Raw genomic sequence first — 16,143 nt, 5'->3', positions numbered from 1 at the left:
AAGATTCACGTGAATTCCATACAATAAACTCCAACTAATAAAGAAGGGAGACAATGGAGAGGATGACTTGAGCTCTCAATGACACTATTATAGTTGTCCCACATAATTGCGCTCTCTTTACAGGGTGATTAGGGCGCCTGTCATTCAAATTGTGAAGCCTGAATTCAAAGCCGGACAGAAAGACTTTTGTGTCTATTCACAAAAATGGAAATCCAAGATGATTTATGCAAAATGTTCTGAACAGTATGTCGGTCCTCCATCGTTCTGGTTGGAAAGACAAGTAAACGTAACGCCTTTGACTCTAGCACTCCTTTCACACAGATGGAGTCATTTTACAATACAGATTTCCTCATGATGTTTTTTGATATATAATCCCACAGCAGACTACACAGATTCTATTTACCACTGAAAAAAACAGCCTGTAAGTGTACTACTTACTTATAGTACATGTTTACTCATTATATTATGTAAATGCTGAAAGGCTTGTACTCCTGCTCTGAACTCAGTAGAATCATTTATGGCTGCATCTTAATCGCCGATGAGACTTTATGCCCCCCTCCCCCAAATAAACATATTCAAATTTGTCTTTGCCTAAAGACTGAATGGCACTCTTCACCATGATGGAAGCTTCTCTGCTCAGAGAGTAAATAAACAAGAGAACTTCTGTTTTTTGTCATTTATTTTAAGCAATAAAAGACTCGGGTATACAACTTTCCACCTAAATTGTTAAAAAAATAGAAATGACAACATACAACAACAAAAATGTACTCTAAAACCATTCGCATGAAAGAAAAACTCCTGGAAAATCTCACACAAAGCTTCTCTGAAATCATTACGATTTCTCTACAGATTTATGAAAAAAATAAATATGGAACAATATAAACACATAAAATCTAAATGAAAACAGCTGTGAGGCCCTCGGAGGCCGTCAGAAGCCCAGCACCTCCCACAGCAGGATCTCGTTAAAGGCTGCAGTGAAGAGCAGCGTCCCGGAAGGAGAGAAGTGACATGTTCGCAGTGAGTCGCTGTGCTGCAGGAAGTCCTGGAACCTTCCACTGGTCGACTCGATCACCTTCAACACTCGCGCTGGTGAAACCACAGGACATGTAGAGAGAAGTCGTTCACAAAACATGCCCGAAACTTTTACCGTTGAAATCTAATTTCATTAATGTAACTAGAGCTCAGAAGGACTGACACCGCGAAAAAAACAACGGCCCCGAGCTTACCCTTTGACCCCACGGCTATGAGCGGACTCTTACGGGACAGGCTAAAGCATGTGGCCCAGTCGGGCAGGTCAATCTTCTTCATTATCTGTTATAAAAAAACAACAACACATTATATGAGATTACGCCCAGCAGAATCAACCCAGCAGGAGAGGAGTTGAGGCGGGGGGGGGGGGGTACCTGTTTTCTAGCCAGGCTGTAGAAGCAGAGCTCCTTCTCTACTCCGTAGCCCGTGTAGACCACCAGGCCCGGGTCAGCAGGCCAGAAAGCAGCCAGACTGAGAGGTGGGCTGTCATCCTGCAGCACAACAGGTTTAGGAAAACATTAGATATGGACAAGGCGTGTTTTGGGTTGCAACAACATGCTGACTAATGTAAAAACAATGTTTTAGGTTTAATACATTCAGAATGCAATGACTGGAAGGGAACCTCTGCATGCAAATTAATGCCAGGTATTTTAAGTCATTATTACCATCAATTACTACTTAAAACACAGAAAGTACCCCAAAATAGGCCGGAGCAGGAAACGTCAGCCAGTCAAGCAGATCGCATTTGTCCTTTGACCAGTCGGCAGCCCACACACTGACGCGTCTGTCGGCACTGGCAGCTAACCACATCTCGTTGCCTTCCAGCCCCAAACTCTGACACTGAGGATTAGAGGAAACTGTTTTAGGGACTGAAAAAATGAAAAACAAAATGTCCCAAAGTATCAAATGAACCCCCAAAAGGGGTCAGTGAGCCCTTTTTACTTTGCGTTTAATTGGCACCATAAGATTCATAATGTGTTGTAGTAATGTGTGTAATACCAAGAAGGCAGGAAGCCAATCAAGAGCAGTGTTACTGGAGAACCAGTAGCTGTGTACGTTATACGATACATAAAGTCCTTTTTAGACCTGATTTGTAAAGATAAATTCACAGCGGTATTCAGAAAAGTATTCACAGCCTGGATATAGACAATGGGCTTTTGTCTTATTATTATTAATCAACATTCTAAATAGAATCCTTTTCTTCCTTTATTTTTGGAAAGGCCTCATTTCTAAATGTTTAAGGTTGATAACTGCCATCGTTGTTCCCGAGGGGCCAATCGGACCGCTCACTAGTCCCATTGCGCTGCCATTTGACGCGCCGTTAGAGCTTCACTCCTCGACCGGATTCGGTGAGCCGACCTGTTCTTTCACGCACTGCATGCTGGTAATCGCTGCTCCTTTGTGGTCCTTGATGATACGCATGGTTTCTCCATTCACTGCGCTGCTGACAGCGATCAGACCGCTCTTCCCCGCTGAGAGGATCACATCACCTGTAGGGGGCCAAAATGAGTTTTGATGCCCGACTCGACGAAACACAGCTGCTTTAATTAAACAGATAAACTTACTGCAAGAACATGAAATAGATCATGGGTCTTTAAAGTTCTTCTCCTGACTACCCGACCGTGCTTTGACCAGTCCTTTGATCATTTGCATCGTTCTATTTGTGTTTGACGACTACAGCTCAACCTCATTCTGCCTCTTCTCCTAAAAACATGAACCAATTACGAAAAGAAGACCGGCGCTAACCAGCTGCTCCTTCCAACACGTCATCATGAAGTAACGCCTCGCAAAGTAAGTTGTGCCGTCATAGTAGATACAGAAGATGTCGGTTATTTAACTACATCCATCCTCTCTCACCGGCAGCAGAGTACTGCACTGCAGTGACGGCCACTTGATGGGGATGCAGCTTCATCTCCATCTCGGAAGACGAAAGCCTGAAGATCCGCAGGGTCCCGTCGCTGTATCCCGCTGCCACGCGTGCACTCTCCCTACTGGAGGAAGGGCTCCAGCATACACAGCCGCAGGCCTGACGCACAGGAAAACAAACAAAACAGAGGCGAGTGTTATTTAAGGGGCGTATGGGGTTAATCGGCTAGGAGACCAGTTGATTAGTTTAATAATAAAGTATGTCACACTGGCAGTACTGGTGAATACTAAGAGTATTCCCTCACCCGACTGAGCACCTGAAACTGCACCACCAGTTCGTTGCTGGGGACCGACCACACCCTCACGCTGCCGTCCTCGCTGCAGGTCGCGAAATGTCCTTCGTCGGCGCTGAAAACCACATCATTGACCTGGACAGCACAGAGGACGTAAATACGGGTTCTCCGTGTTCATGTCTCACCCGTCTTATCTGCACCTTCCTGTTGGTTGCAGGGCTTTTCTGTATTCTGCTTATTTCAGCAATACAACTAAAGGCCAATTAAAAGACAATATAGATTAAAAGCACAGCTGAAATTGTAAGTTTTTGCATTCCTTTTTACTTAAATTCAAACGTCTTTGTTTCCATACTGCACTGAGTAGGATATGAAAAAACGTTCTTCCTTGAGGTGTGATCTACTATCAGTACAATAAATTACACAGAGAAGGTTATGTGGTATTTGTTCATTAGACACATCTTAGAATTATAGCTATTGGAATCATTTGGCACTGGTACCTCGGTCTTGTGCCCGCTGACCAGCCGGATGCTGCTGTTGTCTGACCAGTTGATGTACCAGAGGGTTCCCGCCGTGGTACCAACGATGCCCATGTCCATGGCGTTATCAAAGGCCGCACTGATGGTCGTCCCGTCCAGCATCATCTCCTGCCCCAACACCACCGTGGCCCCACTGGAGAGCACACCAGAAGACATGGACCGCTTGTTTGACACGACCAATTTACGATCAGACGGAACTTCAATATATTATTATATATAAATATATACACCGGCATATATTTTATAAATACACATATATGTGATTTATATGTATCAGATACATTATACCGTCTTCATGAGGTTCTCCTATGCTGACTGATGACAATGAAACACCGGTGACACTAACTGATTTCTGTACGGCAAGTACGCATTCATCACCTGAGACGATTTAAGGAAAGAGGACACCGCCAAGATAAGAAACAAGAAGACTTATTGGACAATCAACTACGTACAGACCTGTCTTCAACATGGCAGTTGTTTTCCTGAGGCTTCATGCCTCGTAAAGCATCGACCTCCCACAGTCGCAACCAGCGGGTGTTGCTGCCTGTCAAAAGACGGTTCCCTCGACACAGCAGCACTCCTATACAAAGAAACATCAATCCAAGAACCATGTGTAGAAGCCTACAACCAGGATACATGAAACGTGACTCACAAAGATTAAACAATAAAAACTCTTTTGAATTTTTTCTTTCTTTGAGAACCGTAAATGGGCATGGAGCCAAATTTGCTAGTTAAAATATACAGAGGCTCCATTTTGTACCAATCTCCCCCTCATCAGCTTCCCAGGTCATGAGGCAGCGCCGTGTGTTTACGTCCCAGACGCCGACGTGTCCTCGATTGGTGGCGGTGAACAGTAACGAGTCCATGTGGTAGCACAGAGCCGTCAGCTCCACGTCACCCAGCTCTACCGGCGTCTTCACCTGCTCCACCTACACATGGGAAGGAGTGATGAATCCTCAGGTACCAAAGCAAAGATAACTCAAAGCTCTGTAATTCTGACATACTAAGTACTGGAACAGAATACATTGATGGCACGCTATAAGCCAACACCGGGTCAGGAGCCAACCACTCTCTCCTAAATGATCAAACGCGTATTCCTGTGGTCATTTACCTGGAGGTCCACATCCAAGCCGTGCGTGTGCATGAGGCAGAAGTAGACGCCGTGGCTGCCCACACAGCCCAGCTGGCTGGCTGTGGAGGGGCTGAAGGCTGCGTCGTGGATCGGTCCCGACATCCTAACACTGGAGAGCAGCTTGAAGGTCTTGGTGCTCCACAGAGCCACTTCTGGGTCAGAAAAGTCCCCTACGTGTTTGGAAAGACGCAGTGGTACACTTTTCTTCTTTTCACATTAAGTTGGAAGCGCTGAGCGATGATCGATATAGTCCAACTTCAATTTGACTGACCGGCAGAGAGAAAGAAGCGATCGTCCCGGGAGAAAGCGAGACTCTGCACTGCCCCCCTGTGGTGGGAGACGGTCTTGCGACAAGTTCCGTTCTGGATGTCCCAAATGCAGATGAGGCTCCTGCACCCATTCCTGCCGCCAGCAGCTGATGCCACGATCTACACAGGAAGTAAAATGGCGCCTTTATTTTTTCATCTATGATTCCATAGGAAACAGGACTAAACATATTTAAAAGCCATAACGGAGTGTGTGTCATGATTTATCGGCCTTTGTGAGACCTCGGTGTGATCCCCTGGATGTTTAATCGACACCTTAAGGGGTCCTTTGGTCCGATCCCCGGCTCCACTTGCCCATTTGCCATCTGCTGTCTGACTGAGAAGCCTCTCAGACGTAACGGCGTTTCCTGGCTGATTGAAAACCAACTTTATACCACCAATTAGCATCCCGCCAGTCCAAGCGCCAATTCTACATATAATGTTACAATAGTGCACAGACTTCTAACAACTGAAAGAAGTCGCTCGTAGCATCTGTGGTCGTGGATATTGACTGGAATTCAATCAATTTGAGAGTCCATCACTCTCCCGATAAGACGTCCCCTCCGCTTGCCTCCTGGCGATAACGGATCAAAGGATGACGGTTTCTTACAGCTCCTCTGGCTTTGCTTAACGACAGAGGCGAGTACATTCCTGACCTCCTGCTGGAACTAATCAAGTAGCAATGGCCTTCAGACATGAAACGCATGTTCACCATCTGCTGTGATGGTTATCCGTGGGAACAAATGTCCACAGTATGTAGAATACTAAACGTAGAATGAGACAACTAGTTCTTTGGGCATGGAGTCAATGGGACATATAGAGACCACAAAACACCTGCATTTCTAAGGAATCTTAGAGTCTAGAACTATGAACAATACCTTTGCATCATTTGTGACCGCTAGACAAGAGATCTCCCCGCTGTGGCCCTGCAGGTGTCTCTGACTTCCTGTGTGCAGGTACTCCACCACCACCACGCAGCCACACGAGTACGCAAACAAACCTGCAACAGAAATTGATGATTGGTAAAAAAACAACCCTTTTTAGATTTTTTTTTTTAAAGCAGGCATGAAACAAACACCAATTTCTGTATCTTTTATTTTGTTTATTACTGTGTGACGTAAGACTTCTTTCATAACTCGTTTTTTGTTTTGCTTTCAGTGGATTATAAGGACCTTGGTCAGCGCTCCACACCATGTTGCCACGCCCGTTGCCATTGTAGCCGATCACTGCTTTCAGCTTTATGGCCTCTTCTCCTGGCTGAGGAGCCACAGCGGCCTGGATGAGAGACGACATTAACACAAAAGCACCAAACACACCAGGTCCCCCGGTGAGTGAACAAAGGCACAATAGCCTCTACCTGATCAAGAGTGGAGGTGTTGAAACGAGGGACAAAGTGCCGGTAACAGTCAGGACGTGCTGGCTTCTTCCCTTTCAACTCAACTGAATGATAAAATAGAAGGAAAAAAACAACAACATAAAAGCGTTGCAGGACTGTTAATGCAGGACAATGCAGCGGGGCACTTACCAGCATCCGTGTGACCTGCGTTCACGGATAATGGGTTGACCAGCTCTGTTACTTGCAGGAAAGAGGCAGGTCTGAGCTCAGAGGAAGAACCTGAACGTGGGACCGAAGCCGTTCGGGTGGTCGAGGTGTCGTCACCAACCGGAGAGGAGCGCAAAGCTGTAGGAGGATAACAGAAAGAATATATGGCTGAGGGTGACGATAAACTAAATAAAGTCCCAGCGCCAATCAAACCCCTCTGGTATTAGCGACAAATTCCCTCTTGATGTGTTGAGGGAGAATCTGTTGCTAAGGAACACCGCAAAAAAACGTTTGGTATATATTGCCACAGGCTAAGATATTAGTTGGTAAACCAGTGATTTTAAACTTTGCTAACTCTACCTCACAGTAGGAAGCTAAACCCAAACCGTATATGTGTAAATGAAGCGGACATGAACCACTCAGGTACACTTTTAGCAAGAGACACCTGAACACTTGACGAACACTTGACAAACACCATACAAATGTGTATGTGCTAAATATACAGTTAACTTAAAGGGTGTGCTGCTGGGAACAAGTGAGCTCACTCCGCTGGTCAACTCGTCCTAGCGTGCCGATGTCCAGTCGGGGCGGCGGGGAGGAGGGGAGGGGTGCCGTCAGTCGAGGCATCCCATTGGAAGACTGAACTCCACCAACGTCAGGCTGAACTGTTACATGAAAAAGTCCATCAATGATTTATTTCATCGGTAACCGCCTTGGAATCAGGGTTCATCTGATCTATTATTAAAGCACGAGTACAAACATGTAAACTGACAAGTTACCTGATTTAAGAGCCGAGATGGAGCCTAATCTTAGAGAGGAACTGTGAGTGTCAATAGAGGGAAACTTGTTAAAGTGTAACACACTTTACTCTTATCAAAGAGATTCAAACATTCTCCAGATATCGTTATTACCGACTGTCTGTCAAGGAGTCGGCGGGATGTGCCAGGAAGTCCCAGAGGAATATGGCGTCTCCCACTGAGACTACGCCCAGTTGGTCGGGGGTGAAGCTCACCTGGCTGATGGGCTGACTGTGGCCTATGAACATCTGGTGAGGAGAACCACGTTGAATTGTATGTCTATATGTCTTGATTGACAGGTTAAATTCAAAGCATTTAGTAGAGATAGAATTCACATTAACAACCAGAGGCTCAATTCACTAAAACATTACATTAAGCTGACGCTTTTATCAAAAGCCAATTGAAATAAATCCATTCAACCAAGAGGGCACAGTGTTGATTACCTGTGAGCTAATATCGGCCTGCATGTCATAATCCCACACTTTCAACGCGTTGTGTCCAGCTGTCAGCAGGAATCGACTGTCCTCGCTCACAGCCAGAGACGAGCACTGGTGTTTGTGCACCTTGGACGCCTGTCAACAACAGAGATATATAATGAGGGTGACGATAAACTTTCTCGTTTCAGGCTCAGGTATATGCACTCAGCCGTGGACCCTCTCAGTAAGTCTTTCATTTGACACCCTGCATGCTCACCTCTCGGAGCAGGCGGCCTGTCTTGGTGCTGACCCAGAGGATCTTGTTCGCCGATGTGGCGACCAACAAGTGTTCAGTGGAGGCCGGCGAGAAGCAGACCCTCAGTGCAGAGTCGAGACAGGGGCTGTGCACGTCCAAAATACTCACGTCTACGTGGAGCAACTAGACAGAGACGGAAAACGAAAGGACGCAACAACAACATGGAACTATTTTTTATTCTCGGGTACGTCTTCTAGGTTTGCTCAAAAGGGGTGTGCTGCCTCCTGACTCCTTCAGAACTGTTACATAAAATATGATCTACAGTTTGCAGCGCGGCAGATGACACGGTGCCGACAGTGTCCGAGGTACCTCATCCAGAGAGCGCGAGTCCGCGATGGTGACGACGTGCTCCGAGGGTCCGATGAAAGCCAGACAGCGGCTGTCACTGCTCACCGTGAGAGCGTCCGGAGCGCGCTCCGTGCCTCGGGCCAACGCGTTACCTACCCAAACGGGTACAAAGGGAATCAAACCACGATGGCGTTGAACTTGGCTGCACGATCGTTTGTGCCTGTGTGTGTGTGTGTACATACACACAACTCTGATGAGGTTGTGGTTTTCCTCAGAAGCGTTGTAAAGTGCCAAAGAGCCCTGAGAGTCAGCACTGTACATTAACTCCCCATCCGGAGAGAAGGCGAGTGCCACCACGTCGCCTCTGTGGTGCCTATAATAAATACACATGGAGAAACAAGCGCACAAAGGCAGTGCCAAAGCAGGCTTACTATTCCAGTCGCGTTATGGAGTATTTTGGACCTTGTAGTCATAATGACAATGATATTGTGGCTTCTCGTAGTTGCGTAGCCCGCAGCTAAAAACCATATCTGGCTCTGTGTTCAATTAATGCACAGACTTTGACATATCGAAATAATGGCATTTAGTAATTGTCCCACACGTACTTGTGCTCAGCCAGCATCTTGGCACTGGAGACGTCCAAGACTCTGACGATGCCGGAGCTGAAGCCACAAGATAAGAGCTGCTCTCTGGGATGGAAGGCCACTGAACAAGGACCGTCCTCTGACACGAAATCATACAACTAAGCACAGGAGACAGCAGAGAGACAGTCAGTTGGAGGGTGAATAAGGCGAGGGCAAAGCGATGGTAACACAGGCAGTTACTTTTGCTAAAGAGATACTTATCAGTGGAGCTTCTTTAAATCAGAAAGATAAAGATAAATACAATTTCCAACAATAAGAATTTGGGCATCAGTTTGTCAATTTGATGATAATAAAAGGGTGAAAAAATACAAGGTGTCCGAAAACAGATGAATGTGTTATTGATTGACCTGCTGCAAGGAATCCATATTCCAGATGCGCACTGTGCCATCGGATGAGGCGGTCGTGAGTTGCCGGCGGATGCCGTCCACACTGAAGCCGAGCACGGTGTCCGTGTGCGACCTCATCAGCGTGTTGTAACCACGGCTGCTCACATCGAGGAAGCCCAGGCTCCCGGTGGACGTGGCTGCCAGCACCTGAAGGCCGTCTGGTGAGACTGACACCAGGCTCACGGGTCCCTCGTGCTCTTCAAAACATCGACATGTGTCCGAGTCATTGTTTGGTCCGTGTGAGGATGGTGCACACATACACATGTCGGACACATGTACATATTGAAACCTGTCTGCAGGTAAACATTACACACACCAGCCTCCAGGAAGACAGTGGAAAAATCATGGGGCCACAGACGCAGGAAGCCATCTTCAGAGCCCGTGAAACAAAACGAGGAGGACACACTGATGCTGTTGATGGCAATGCCTGGACCTGGGACACACACACACACACACACACACTCTTAAAACGTGGATTGGATTTCTTATACCAAACACCTGCTTTAAAACAACTAAAGAACATACCGGTGTTAAAAGTCAATTTCTCCCTGCGGTTTGCATGCTGCTGCTGTGCAGGCAACAGCCTCCTGACATTCCTAATTACAACCCTGCTGTAGTCGATCTCAAAGATGAAGCCACTCCGACTGCTGGCGAATCTAATGCAAGACAATCACAAAAAGGAAATAGCAATCATTCAACAGTGCATTTGGATCGGGCGCAGACTTATTAGGTAAACGTGGATGCTGTCAGTGTCTGTTTTGCTAACTCACAGTGTGCGTTCTTCAACATGCTGGTTGGAGGGATTTCCCTCCTCAAAGGTCACATCAGTGAAGTCCAGCGAGTGGTATTCACCCAGGTTGACTGGACAGGAACGCAGCGCCCCGTTCCTCACTCGCCACAGGCGGATATTTTCGCGACCACATGAGACCATCCTGAAAGCAGCGCAGTTCTAAGTCGCCGTGCGGACGTCTCATTCCGGCTGAAGCCAGAAGCTTTTTACCTCAACCACCGGCTCACAGGGGCATGGGAACCAGATGTAGGAGGCCAAAAGGCCAATATGGACACTCGGTCTTACATAAACAGTGCATGCAATAGTTACAGCCCACCACCCATCTGTCTCTCTCATGAATGCACTCGGCGAAGGCTGGAGTGCGTCCCCGTCTCTGTAATCATCATCGTCCTCCCTCCAAAAGGATTTTTAAAAAGGATTAATGGAATTGTTTCCACGATTCACAGCACTTGCTTCCTGATGCAGAGCAGCGCTCTTATCAGCAAATGTGAGTATTTTGTTACAGTGAAACCATGTTCAGAACATGGTGGCTTATGCTGGTAATTGTCTATTGATACTGATAAATGAAGTGGCTGGTAGATTGGTATTGCTCCTTTAGGTTTTGCCTCTACTCGTTAAAATTCTTGCACCATATCCATCTATCCTGCCGTTTACTGAGAACGACTGATTTTGCGAGTGTGTTAGTTTGAATGTGGATTGGTCGTGAGACAGCGACAGGATTAACAGAACCAGCTTTGCAGAACTCCTAATTCCAAAAGGAGTACGAATGAAATAAATCTAAATTAAATATTTGCAGCAGATGTTTGAACGCATGCACAAAACATGTTCCCAAGTATGTAATGTTGTCTAAACAACATAAATACACAAGCGTTGTGTGAACAGAGGAGAGGATACCTTGTTTCATCAAAGAAGGCAACCTTCATGGTGATGATGTCCACATCTGTGTGTGCTTTGGCCAAGACGGTCACCTGTCCCCCTTTACCAACGTTAGAAGTGTTCCACACCACCACCATCTATGAAAGGTTGGATCAGCGTAACGACCGTCAGGTTGCAGGTTCTCTCAGTCATGCATTTTAATCGCGAGCGAAAATAGGCGAGCTGCTTTAAAACATGCCATTTGAAATGATATCAACCCAGGTAATGACACGTGGTGTTGCTTAGCACTCTCTCGTCTGGGTCTAGTTACACCCACGGCTCTGCCGACAGAATCTAGTCACAGCTTCTTCTCATCACTGTTATTTGCAATGAAAATAATAAGCCCTTGAATTTTGAAGAGGGAAAAATGTATTTGTGTCTCTTACTGTTTTATTGTGGCCATCCTTACCCACTCCACAGAGAATACCGCCACCGTACGAGAAGCTTCAGAAAGGCCCACGGACAGAAAAGAAAAGGTTTTGTGAGTGAGCGCTAATGTAAAAAAGCTCAGACCTGCTTTTGTAAGTGCATCTCAAGACTTACACCATCGTATCTTACAGGGCTGTGTGTGCTTTTGGTTACCTAAGAGATGATAATGAATGAGCATGAATCCTGCACATGGCCAGACAGTTTCCTCCGTGGTAGTTCCACACTCGAACCACACTGTGGTTGCCAGTTTGGGCTGAGGCCAGAAGTGTTGTGTTGCCGTTAAAAGCCAGTGCAGATACCTAAAAAGCACACACAAAAACACAACAAAATGCTCTAACTTTTCAGAATACAATTTCATCATGAGGCCGGGACTGAGGGCTATCACACTTATTTAGGTTCAACAAGGTGAACACAAAATGAGGACCAGCATGGACCGGATGGGAGGGTGCACGGCAACCGACCTTATCAGTGTGACCGATGAAGAACCTCTGCTGGTTCGACGATATTTTCATGGAGACGATAATTGCGTGACACGGATACACCACGGCATCACCTGATCTGCTCCACAGGGCCTGCAGTGCAATCAAGTACGGCTGTTAGACCTCCATTAGGCTTTTGATTAAATGCCAGTTATTTGTGACCCTCAAGATTCCCAAATATGTGAAGCCCGTCCGATAACAATTTAACTCAGCGTGAGCATACACATTTAGTAGTGGCTCCTCCGAAGCCGATGATCCGACTGAGCCCGAGAATCGGGTCTGGAAGCAGCTTCTAACAAGGAGGGTTCAGAAAGAACAGTGAAAGGCTTGTTATGAGCTCTCAAACAAATGATGAACAGCAGCTGGTTTCATTTCTCTCACCTTCTGTCCGGGTTCTTTGGACAATGATAGATGGACGGCATGTGGAACTGGAGCGCACACAAACTGGGAATAAAACAAGATTTATAGTGTTTCCAAAAAAAAGAAGAAGAAAAAAGAAAAAATACTGCATCCGAGGAACTGGAATGCATTGGGTGTAATGTCCAAAGAGATGAGTGTGATTTATTGGATTTCGGGGGTGAATTTAGTCGATAATAAGCTTCACCTCCTCTTCACTTCCCTCCTCATGTTTGCTGAAGCCGTCCTCGGCATGAATATGCACATGAACTCCCCCGTAATCGGTGTCCCAGGGAGGCCTGATTGGAGACGGCTGCGAACTGCAGCACGTTGGCTCCTTCTGATGCTGCCCGTCGTTATGGAAAAGCCGGTCATCATTCAGTACACCGCCGAGGTCCGGTATGTCCGTCACCCTGGGTGTTCGATTCCACAAGAGCTGAGGAGGCAGAAGGAGAAACCTGACATTTGCCACATCTTCACTGTTAAATTCCAAGCTGATTATGCATTTAGTCTCACTGAATTTGGAGAGGTAATCTGCTGAATGAGAGACACTCTGTCTTTAACTGGTTTGCTGAGGCTGACACCGCTACACTCTTCTCTAATTCTTGGGTTCGAGACACAATCTGGAAAAGAAAGGAAAAGGTAGACAGTTATCGACAATATATTCCTGATGTTTGTTTATCATTAATGTGTGGAGCAGAACAACATTGTAAAAACAAATTAGAATTAGAATGTGTTGCAAAAAGCAGGAAATATATTGCATGAAGAAGATCCCAAACAGTATGTTAATGCGTCACTTACTATCCTCGGGCTGGAGATGGCCTTTTTGGATGGAGTGGAATGGTAATTTTGTTCCCTTTGAGGGAAACCTGTTGGGGTGGGGGAAGATAAGGGACTTCATAATAACACACAGGGACAGAAGCAGGTCATTTTTCAGAATTCTTAAATGCATATGATAAAGACTAGAAATATTGCATTATCTAAGTGGAAATAACTCCTATATATAAAATATAGCACCTATGCAATATGGAAAAATACATTTCCAATGGGGATGAAAACAACAAATTACTACCAAAAATAATTTCCCAGATAATACGGACACTAGTGTTTAGGGCAGATTTATTTTTAGCACTATTTGAGTGAAGGGCATTGTGTGCGTCACATTACCTGATATGATCATAGAGGTCATGCCAGGAGCCCCCGTCAGGCACAGGATAGGACATGTCCCTGGGAATAGGACCTGTTCCCTGAGAAGAAGCCAGACCCATCATCTTTGCTTCGCTGAAGGAAACGCCTGTTTAAAAGAGACGAATGTACAGAACCAAAGTCACACACCCACTTAGAGCGCACTGCGGTGTTGAAATCTGAAGATGCAGTAGGAAACTAAATGAATGGCATGTGAAGAAAATATATCTTTTCCTCTAAAAAAAAAGGGCTCCTAAAACATTCTCTAAATTCACCTGAAGGATATTTTTTCGACAAGCAATGAATTTCAAAATAATGAGGCTCCTTAATTCCTAAATAAATGAAGCCTGTGAGCATTATATTTCTGCACTTAAGGGACCTTAAAAGCTGAATACGTGGCATTATTTGTATTATCCTCAAACATGTAGACTACTGGAGATATTCACAAATGGAAAATAAGTATAAATATACAATACAATATATTTCCCCCCAGCGTCACACAACAAAACACCCCAGTAACTGTCATGTGCGTAGCGGCAATGTGCTGAGGCGTGTTTGTATGGAGTGGATGAAGGCGCTGTAGTTTATCATGCACTCATGTTCGGCTCTGTTGAGACCGTGGCATCTCCTTTCCCTCGAACAGGACAACAAAGTCTGAGTCCCACCTGGGTTTAGCAGCAGGTCGCTGGTAAACATGTTTTTCACTGCCATGTTGGCACAAAGCTTAATGCTCCTAAGTTGACTGTAGCAGCGGTTGAGGTAGACAGAGAGGATGTACTGCAGATCCAGCATCAAACAGGTCCAACGCACTGAAGTGGGGGCCGGACCCACGAAACCTGGAAAACAATAACATGAGTACAGTTATTACTGGAAGATTACTCACATTATATACAAAGCAAATGCATTTGTACAATAGCTCGTATATTTACCTCGCCTTGCAGATCTGGCAGTGTTTTCATAGACTGAATCCTTTGCAGATCCGCAGAGGAAAGGAAACTGAAGCGAGGTAGCGGTGAACTTAAACTCTTTGAACATGTTGGAAAAAGAGATGCGGACCACTTGGCCGTCCTACACATCACAGCACACAAAGAGAGAGGAGAAGAAAACATGATGCTTCTTTTAATGAGGGAAAGAGGTCTTCACGTACATAAATGTATAGTAGATACATGTTGTCTAACGTTTTCTTTTGAATTGTATTAAAATACCAACATCTACAGCACGTATATCAATGTGACACACTACAAAGGACCTGAATCCATCCACCGGCATGAATTAGTAGAAAAAAGCAACACATTGAAATGGCACAATTTCAAATAAAGAATTCAAACAAAGAATGCGTGAAAAAAGAAAGGGGGCATTGGCGATTAGTTTCTATTGAAATCCCCCCCAAAAACTACAGGCCCGCTGAGATAGCTTGGGTCCAACAATACACCTGATTGCATCACACACATGCACACGCTGGGGTCGGATACCTCCGCGGAAACATCCAGCTGGACCACAAAGTGTTTGCCGGGAGCGGGCCGGAAGAGGAGGTAGAAGTAGCGCCCCAGCAGCCCCAGAGACTGGCCGCTGCCTTTGGGTACCCGGATGTAGCTGTTGGCAGGAACAGGACCCCTGATCCTGAACACCGAACACTTGAGTCTCTTGTCCTGGGGGATTTCAGCAAAAGAGGACAGAAGAAAAAAAACAACTTTGGTGTGAAGACTTGTTGTTAGAAGCGACACTCCAAACAGAATCACATAATACGTGTGGCCATGCAGCTGTTTTGTGCAACTTTCAAGCCAAATCCAATGTTTCAAAACATAGTTTGGGGGGTAAAGTATAACTTTAAGTCGTGTGCGGGCTCACCTTGTATGTTGACACGTCCCCCTCTCTTGCGGACCTTCTCCAGTCCTCCACTTTGACATGTTTGAATATGTTGACGTAAGGATGCTGCCAACCTGTGAACCATGACAGTTTGTTGCAAACTTTGATCCATTCTGACATAGCAACTTTATTCGAGGGCTTTAAAGTCCGCTTTACCTTTAGAGGCCATGGGTGACGAATTTCGCCACCTGTTGCTTCCTCGGTCTCGCGTCAACTTGTTTAAACTCGAGTAACGTTAGCTGAGACGTTAGCTGGGACAAAACAAGCTAACCACCAACTATTACATGACCGTTTGTGAGCAGCCTACACGACCACACGCGTAGCTTCACGCCACTGTGACCTTTTTCCAGGCGGCCCGGGTCACGTTACCGAGGAAACGGCAGTTCGGTGCTGATTCGCAGCGTTCGTATAACGTTACTTCCCGCTCCAAGCTCCGCGCTGGTTACGGCGTGTGTGACGTCACTGCGTCGCGTTCCCCGGGGGGGCTTCTGGGTAATGGAGTTCACATGTGGACTGTGGGGCAAATGCGTTG

General features: G+C 46.0%; 1 protein-coding gene across 2 annotated transcripts; it reads right to left on the bottom strand.

Moving 5' to 3' along the window:
• Positions 1-661: 661 nt before the first annotated feature.
• Positions 662-16,120, bottom strand: wdr90 (WD repeat domain 90). Of its 2 annotated transcripts, none has more exons than XM_040175837.2 (43): positions 15,768-16,120; positions 15,594-15,685; positions 15,218-15,394; positions 14,675-14,813; positions 14,411-14,581; positions 13,728-13,854; positions 13,362-13,429; positions 13,077-13,183; positions 12,769-12,996; positions 12,546-12,608; positions 12,388-12,456; positions 12,147-12,257; positions 11,839-11,984; positions 11,643-11,700; positions 11,236-11,354; positions 10,322-10,483; positions 10,077-10,207; positions 9,868-9,984; positions 9,513-9,748; positions 9,127-9,263; positions 8,764-8,894; positions 8,543-8,673; positions 8,195-8,356; positions 7,945-8,073; positions 7,616-7,749; positions 7,484-7,524; positions 7,250-7,369; positions 6,687-6,842; positions 6,519-6,601; positions 6,334-6,436; positions 6,040-6,161; positions 5,128-5,284; positions 4,836-5,026; positions 4,485-4,653; positions 4,181-4,304; positions 3,686-3,857; positions 3,201-3,323; positions 2,887-3,055; positions 2,389-2,519; positions 1,726-1,869; positions 1,404-1,520; positions 1,227-1,311; positions 662-1,086 (listed from the first exon to the last, which is right to left on the bottom strand). In XM_040175837.2, the coding sequence occupies exons 1-43, from the start codon at positions 15,778-15,780 to the stop codon at positions 929-931; spliced, it is 5,523 nt and encodes a 1,840-aa protein (XP_040031771.2). In that variant the 5' UTR covers positions 15,781-16,120; the 3' UTR covers positions 662-928. The 2 variants fall into 2 exon arrangements, with proteins under 2 accessions (XP_040031771.2, XP_040031772.2); XM_040175838.2 differs by having other exon boundaries at positions 12,388-12,453.
• Between the last annotated feature and the right edge of the window lie 23 nt (positions 16,121-16,143).

The sequence above is a fragment of the Gasterosteus aculeatus genome, chromosome 5 (genome assembly GCF_964276395.1).
Source record: "Gasterosteus aculeatus chromosome 5, fGasAcu3.hap1.1, whole genome shotgun sequence".
Lineage (NCBI taxonomy): Eukaryota > Metazoa > Chordata > Actinopteri > Perciformes > Gasterosteidae > Gasterosteus > Gasterosteus aculeatus.
The sequence above is the reverse complement of the archived record's forward strand: the minus strand, read 5'-3'. Positions and strand labels throughout refer to the sequence as shown.

Coding starts and splice junctions, on each gene's coding strand:
- wdr90 (XM_040175837.2), bottom strand. Junction 11,355..11,642: donor AGGATGGCCACAATAAAACA/GTAAGAGACACA, acceptor AACCTTTCATAG/ATGGTGGTGGTGTGGAACAC. Junction 9,749..9,867: donor CACTGTCTTCCTGGAGGCTG/GTGTGTGTAATG, acceptor GATGTTTTGAAG/AGCACGAGGGACCCGTGAGC.